Consider the following 7,500-nt stretch of genomic DNA (forward strand, 5'->3'; position numbering starts at 1 on the left):
TATGTTACACGTTATTTCTATTCACTTGAAGAAACACGTAATCTTTTTCTGCGTAAGAGTTTACATAATTAATGTACAAAATGACTGTGATATTGTTCTACGTTTATAAATGTTTTTTTTCTTTTTGTTATTTGTTCTTCTCTTTTTATCTTTTTCTTTTTTTTATCTTTTCTTTTTGTTTTCTTTCTTTCTTTTTTTTTCTTTTTTTTTTTTTGTTTTCTTTTTAATTACTTACAAAGGATACAGCATAATGCAGGATTATTTTTTGCGTCTTATTCGATTTGAAAGAAAAGAAAAGAAATGAAACAACACGAATTCATTTGTATTTCTTCCAATTAGATGTACAAGCTATTATCAAAAAGAAAAGGAAAAAAAATCAAATTTAGAAATCGAACGAATGCGATGGCATGCGATGGATAATCGAAAAGAAAAGAAAGAAAAAACAGAAAGAAAGAAAAAGAAACAAAAGAGAAGAAATATATTTGAATATATTAGTGCCAAATTTCTCGAGTTTTCGTGTAAAAAATTCGAAAGTTAGACTAAAATATATACTTATACATACACATAAATACTGATATATATATATATATATATAGATGTATATATATATGTATATATGTAATACATATATACAAGCATAGGAACGAGAGAAAATATAAAAGATATTTCATTAGTTTAACGTTATAATAATAATGATATTTAACATTTCAATGTCACTTATCTGTGTCAGCTTATACAATTATTAACAATAACGAGATAGTTTGTTGAATGTGTATTAAATTGTTTAAACGTGTTAGAAATAAGATTGTAATAAAAAAAGAAGATTGTAAGGCAGAGAGAGAAAGAAAAAGAGGAAGAGAGAGAGAAGGAGAGGGAGAGAGAGAGAGAGAGAGAGAGAGAGAGAGAGAGAGAGAGAGAGAGAGAGAGAGAGAGAGAGAGAGAAGGAAGAGGAAGAAGAAGAAGAAGAAGAGAGAAAATTATTCATTGTTGGAATTATTGTACATCAGTCATATTTTATTGGAAAACCTATATACGTCCACATTTTTACAATTGCAGTAATAAGCATTTCATCGATGACAACAATAATAGATTTGAAACAAACAGAAACTGACAAAAAAGAAAAGAAAAATAAATAAAAAGGAACAAGAAACCAAAAGACATAGAAAAAAAGTAAAAGGAAAAAAGAAACAAATATAACCAATAATACTCGAATAGAACGATTAATAATAATAATAATAATAATAATAATAATAATAATAATAATAATAATAGTAATAATAATAGTAATAATAATAATAATAATAAATAAATAAGAATGATGTACGCGTCTGTTGATTTCGTATAATCAGAGTAAAGTACTAAACAATGTCAGTACTACTTATAAATAGTAATGGTAATTAATAACAGCTTTTACAATAACCATAACAAAACAAACGTATATATATATATATATATATATATATATAAATATATATATATATTCAATTTGAAAAATGTTGGTATATTAGAATTATATATATAAAACGTAAAACCAAAGTTTGTATTAATCTCTACTAAAGTATGTGACACGGGATATATGAAGCGTATATATAGAATGTATGAAGAGGAAAGATTTGGTATATATATACTTACACGCGCACACACATAAACACAAACATATATATATATATAAATAATGTTTTGGTGATATATTTACATAATAATATAATATATACATACCGTATAAATATATGTGATATTGAAACAGTTAAGTGCTTAATCGAAACGTAGAAATTCGCGTGACTTAAGAGAGTGGCTTCTAAATTTGTTACTGGGAAAATTAAAAAATCGAGAGTAAAAAGAAAAGAAAAAAGGAAAGAAAGAAAAATTGCAAAATTATTCGTAGTATAATACCAGGAGCCACGATCTTTTTGAATGTTTTCATTTAGCAAAGGAATAATTTAAAAGCGCAGCAGTACAATTTGTATATCGTTGTATGTAATTTATTATAAACTATAGTTTTCATACTTAAGATTAAGTGTATATTAGCCGAAACCGCTCGGATATATTATATAAAATCGAAACATAAGATAGTTGTTGTTTCTTTTTTTTTTTCTTTTATTTTTTTTTTTCTTTTTACAAAAAATGTTCTCAAATTCTCGTCGGCTTTGTCGTTTCGGCCAATTGAACGCACATACATATATATATATATATATATATATATATATATATATATATATATATATATACGATAGAAATTATTATACAGTCGACGAGTATATATAAAAAAATAAAAAAGAAAAAAAAAATAAGAAAAAAACAAAATAAAAAAAAATATATGTATATATATATATATTTATATTTATATATATATATATATATATATATATATATGTATATATATATATATTACTCCACGAAAATCTATTGTGGAGTAGTATAATATCTGTACGGTTTCTTGCTATGGACGTTCGTTAAAAGAATTTCTCGTTAATCGATAAAAAAAAAAAAAAACAACTCGATGTCAATGTAATCGATAGCACGCGCTATTCGGCGATTCAGTCGATAGATAATTGTGTGAGTAAAAAGTATAATAAAATGATGGACGAAGAAAGAAGTAAAGAAAAAACAGAGAATAACAGGTTGGACGCCGAATGTTTCTGTCGGATGATATTTTAAAAATTAATTAAACTTCTTCGAGACTCTTCGAGCTATCATTTTTTTTCTCTTTTTTGTTTTCTATTTCTTTTTTTTTTTTTTTTTTTTTTTTTTTTTAAATCGTAAATCTATCTTTGAGTATAAGATTTTCTTTTTCTTTTCTTTTTTGTACACAATTGCAAAAAAATATCAGATTTAAAAATGTAATCACGAAAAAGAATTGTAATTGATTTTCTATAAATATTATCTAAAAGAACTTTTGGCCTAGCCTGCGTATCCGTCATAGTGATTTATAACGCGTGATGTATATAACGTGCAAGGATAAAGAGGAGAGACGTAAGAAAAATAAATAAATGAGAATTGCCGTTGCGCTTCTTTCAGATTGACGCTTTAATAATGATGTTACTATATTTGCCAGCGAACAGCAGTGCCGTATAATTATATACCAGGCGTCTTCCTAAACGAGATACAATACTTATCTAGTAAACGTATAAAGATATATATATGTATTTAAAAAAAAAAAAAAAAAAAAAAAAAAAAAAAAAAAAAAAAAAAAAAAAACAAAAAAAAAATGACAAAAAAAAATTTAACCGTTTGGAAGTGGTGAACGTAAAAAGGGATTAAAAGGAGTCGTAGAGATAGTAAAAATAAGAGAAAAAAGAAAATCAAACAAAAAAGAAATAGAGAGGGAGAGAGATAGAGAGAGCAAAATAACATTTATTGTTCTTTATTCAAACACAAATTGTTAACAATTTTATACTTCTTTTTTTTTCTTTTTGTTTTTTTTTTTTCTTTTTTTATCTATTATTATATTATTATAATTTATAAGCAACCAGTGCGACCTTCTTGTGATTGCTATCGATCCTCTCCGACATTTTTTTACCATTAATAATAAAATCCTCGTAGAATGCGTTTGCTAAAAATTCACCGTTCAACTTTTCGGCAATACGTATGGAATAATTCGATGTGTAAACGGCGATCGCGACTTTTGGTATTGCCGCTTCTAAAACTATTCTCTCATTGGCAACCATTGAAACTTTTTTAATTTCACCATTTTGCAACATTTTTCCTAATTTCAAAGTACATTCCGTGAGTAGCATACCGATACCACGTCCACGATATTTTGTATCAGTTCCAAGATAAAACATTTCCAATATGGCATCGACGTTGTATTTTTCGAAAATATTCACCTTTGACTCAACCTGCATATATGATGAAAGAAAAAAAAAGAGAGAAAGAGAGAAAGAAAAAAAGAAAAAAATATATATTATCCAAATTTCAACTCTCCCTTATTTCCCTCTCTCTCTTTCTCTGTTACGAGAAAAAAAGAGAGATGGAAATAATTTTTACTCGATACGTCGTCGAAAGGAGCATAATTAATTATTTACTTCTTTTTTTTTTTTTTTTTTTTTTTTTTTTAATCAATTAATAAATTAATAATTTCTTGAAATTGTTCTTTTTCTTTTTCTTTTTTTTTTTTTATGATAATACTCACTTTATCGAGGAAATTAATAAGTTCGATGCAAGAACGATGCTTTATATTCTTCTCGATGAAACTCTCAAGTGCATCCTTTTCACCGTCCTTCAAAGAAATCTTTAGAAATAATAGAGACAAATTATGTTATTTTAAGATTCTCTCTCTCTCTCTCTCTCTCTCTCTTTCTCTCTCTCTCTTATACTCGTAAAATGGAATTAGTAAAACGTTCATTATTATCGTTTATAACAAGGAGGAAACGTGATACAAATGGAAATTAACTCATAAGGACAATTGGACAATTGTCTCTTTTATCCTCTTCCCTCTTAATCCCTACCCCTTCTTAATTATTTCCTTTATTTCACTTTAATGAATTTTTTTTCTGCTAATGTAACAGTATTTCTTAAATATTTTTGTTCACAAAATATACAGTTATAATATTTGAAAATGCTAAAATATACTCGAACGAAGATAATTATAGATATTTCTTTTTTTTTTTTTTTTTTTTTTTTTCAAAGAAAAAATTAAACGTCTTAAAGAAAAAAAAAATTGACATACCATCGAAATGATATCTATATCGCATGCAAAAGCTCTTTAAAAAGAAAAAAGGATATACTTGCATGGATTTTATTAAAAATCACTCCGGCTATCTCATTGGTCTCACTGTCTAAAGCGATTATTGAAACTCCATCTTTAACAACTTCCCTGAATATCAATTGCATCTCCTCGGCTGCACCAGATTCTTCAAACATATCTAATCCAATAGCAATATTTTCGTTGGCCATTGTATTTGCTTGAATGCGCAATGCATCTTCTAATCTATTACTCGTAAGTAATACGTAGTCGATTCCATTTTCTCGATGAATTAATTGGGTTTCCATTTTTGAATCGTTCATTACTAACTCCACGGGAAACTCATAATAAATTTATTCAAGTTTCATCGTTGCATTTATATAAACGATTGATAATATTAAATTTCATTTCATATTTATCACACGTCTCGTCGTCGAGCAAATATTTGTGAATATATAATACTGATAAGAATAAGAATTTTATCACGATAATTTCTGATTGTAGAAGAGAACGTGCTTATATGGACGATAGTTTCCAAACTACTGAACTTCATTCGTTCTTATAACCGTGATATATTATGTACCACCACCGGTTATAGCTGGTCATGCCAATGCACATCACTTCACATCTACGCTTCAATACTTACTTTCCTAAAATCTGTTTTACACTCGATAACGTACTCTTTATAATGAATTTTCATATTAATTTTTTTTTACGATTAATAAAGTCTACTTTGATAGAATTGATAAAATATTTTTAATCAAACGCGCGCGTGCACGCACGCAAGCACACACACACACGCACGCACGCACACACACACACACGCGCGCGCATCAGATATAATATAAATTTATTACAAAAAAAAAAAATAAATAAGTTAATTAATGATAAGAATGATAACAATTTATCACTTTTAAACGAGAATTGTTTCTAATATATATACCGTTAAATAAACTCATGTAAAATTATCAAATTAATATTTTAACATATTTTAATATTGCAAAAATAATACGCATCGTATATAAGCCCGATGTTGTTACGTAAAAGAGACACTGTCAAAGTAAATCGATATTATTGTCATTTGTTCTACTATCGTTTCAATTATATTATACCTTTCGCCAAATGCTTGTTTATAATTTTCTTTATTGCGATAAGAAAAAGAAAAAAAGGAAAAAAAAAGAAAGCCATCTCTATTATATAAGTATCTAAGTGGCATTTCCACTTCTGTTATTATCATGCATATTTAATAAAAAATTTTCACAAAATTCTTTTAGCTACTAAAAAGAATGTCCAATGTTCCTCGTCGATTCTATCGTTAAATTTCTTACCATTGAATTCGTATTGATCGAAGTTACGTTCTAACAATCTTTCAAATCCCAATTTCATACAGATCTTTTTCGAATAATTCGATGTCAAAATACTCGAGACCAAAGTAGGAATAATATCGTTATTTTTTATACAATTATTATTATTTATCGTAACCGGAATTTTCACGGATTTGCCGCGTTTCAATTCCCGAGCCATTTCCAATGTGGAACTAATCAAAAGTTCGCCTATTCTACGTTTACCGTAATTCGGTAAAGTTGCTAAAAACATTAGTTCCAAAATGTATTTAGTGTTGTAATGCTTGAAGAGATTTACCCTACTGTCGACATCGATCATGAAGTCTACTAGTGCCTTCGACGATTTGTATTTACAATTTTCGCTGAAAAGTTCGAATACACTTTTGTCTGTTGGACATCCAGCGACCTATAAAAAAAAAAATAAATTAATTAATTAATTAATTAACAAAAAAAAAAACAAAAAAAAACAAAAAAAGAATCAAACGCAGGGATACGATTCCAATCCTCGTCATATACACTTTGTTTACCTGAATTTTATTGAAAAGCGCGCCAACAACCTCCCCACTTTCTACGTCAATGGCGACAATGCTGACGCCATCTTTGGCAGCGTTCAAACAAAGTTCTATTAGTTCTTCGGCAGCACCAGGTTCCGTCATGAGTTCCACGCCTTTGCATACGCTCTCATGAATAAAAAGACTTTTTCTTATAACATCAAGAGCACCAGATAATGTATCTTCCGTCATCGATTCAAATTCGATGACTCCATCTTCCGTTGAACCCCACAGCCGATAAGAGGACATTCTCTTTCGTGTACTATCAACAAAAGTGCACGCACATGAAATTCATTATTCTTACACATTACAGTTTTCTACATTACAATTCGTATACTGTATACTCCGTTTATTCTGTAAAAGGGCGGAAAGAAGAAAAAGGGGGGAAAAAAAAGAAAGAAAGAAAGAAAAAAAAATAAATAAATAAAAAAGAAATTGCTATAAAAATATCTTCAAAATTGTCTTCTTTCTCGCTCTTTCTTCTCTCTCTCTCTCTCTCTGTCTCTCTCTCTCTCTCTCTCTCTCTCTCTCTCTCTCTCTCTCTCTCTCTCTCTCTCTGTCTCTCTCTCTTTCTCTCTCTCTCTCTCTCTCTCTCTCTCTCTCTCTCTCTCTCTCTCTCTCTCTCTCTCTCTCGATATCTTATCTTTATACACGAAATATTAAAATGATAACTTTTCTTAATACTTAATTTTCATATCTTTCTAATTGGTTACATTCGATAGGAATTATATATAGATAATTATTTAGGAAAAAAGAAAAAATAAGATAAATCTTATTTTATGAATATATCATTGTAGTCCTTATCGAGAATAACATTGAACTCTTTTTATCTCTTTATACGTTACAATAACTTTTCTTCTTTCATTATTTCACTTTTGTTAGAATCTTTTCTTCTTTTTATTTTTTCTTCTTCTTTTTTCTT

General features: G+C 27.9%; 2 protein-coding genes across 8 annotated transcripts in view; both read right to left on the reverse strand.

Annotated features, from left to right (window-relative positions):
* Window positions 1-3,423: 3,423 nt before the first annotated feature.
* Window positions 3,424-5,380, reverse strand: LOC118441672 (uncharacterized). The gene is made up of 3 exons (XM_035866382.2): window positions 4,732-5,380; window positions 4,133-4,231; window positions 3,424-3,839 (listed from the first exon to the last, which is right to left on the reverse strand). The coding sequence occupies exons 1-3, from the start codon at window positions 5,005-5,007 to the stop codon at window positions 3,453-3,455; spliced, it is 762 nt and encodes a 253-aa protein (XP_035722275.1). The 5' UTR covers window positions 5,008-5,380; the 3' UTR covers window positions 3,424-3,452.
* A 430-nt stretch (window positions 5,381-5,810) lies between these two features.
* Window positions 5,811-7,500, reverse strand: part of LOC118441670 (uncharacterized) — a 6,264-nt gene continuing 4,574 nt past the window's right edge. For 5 of the 7 annotated variants that reach the window (XM_085657134.1, XM_085657135.1, XM_085657136.1 and 2 more), the window contains 2 exons: window positions 6,555-6,840; window positions 5,811-6,433 (listed from right to left, as the gene is read on the reverse strand). In XM_085657134.1, coding sequence (XP_085513260.1) covers window positions 5,942-6,433; window positions 6,555-6,827 — 765 coding nt within the window. In that variant the 5' untranslated portion in view covers window positions 6,828-6,840 and the 3' untranslated portion in view covers window positions 5,811-5,941. Of the gene's footprint in view, window positions 6,434-6,554; window positions 6,841-7,500 lie in introns of those variants that run through there. The other 2 variants (XM_085657138.1, XM_085657137.1) reach the window with 1 other exon arrangement.

This window comes from Vespa mandarinia, chromosome 5 (assembly GCF_050613455.1).
Source record: "Vespa mandarinia isolate Hongniang chromosome 5, ASM5061345v1, whole genome shotgun sequence".
NCBI lineage: Eukaryota > Metazoa > Arthropoda > Insecta > Hymenoptera > Vespidae > Vespa > Vespa mandarinia.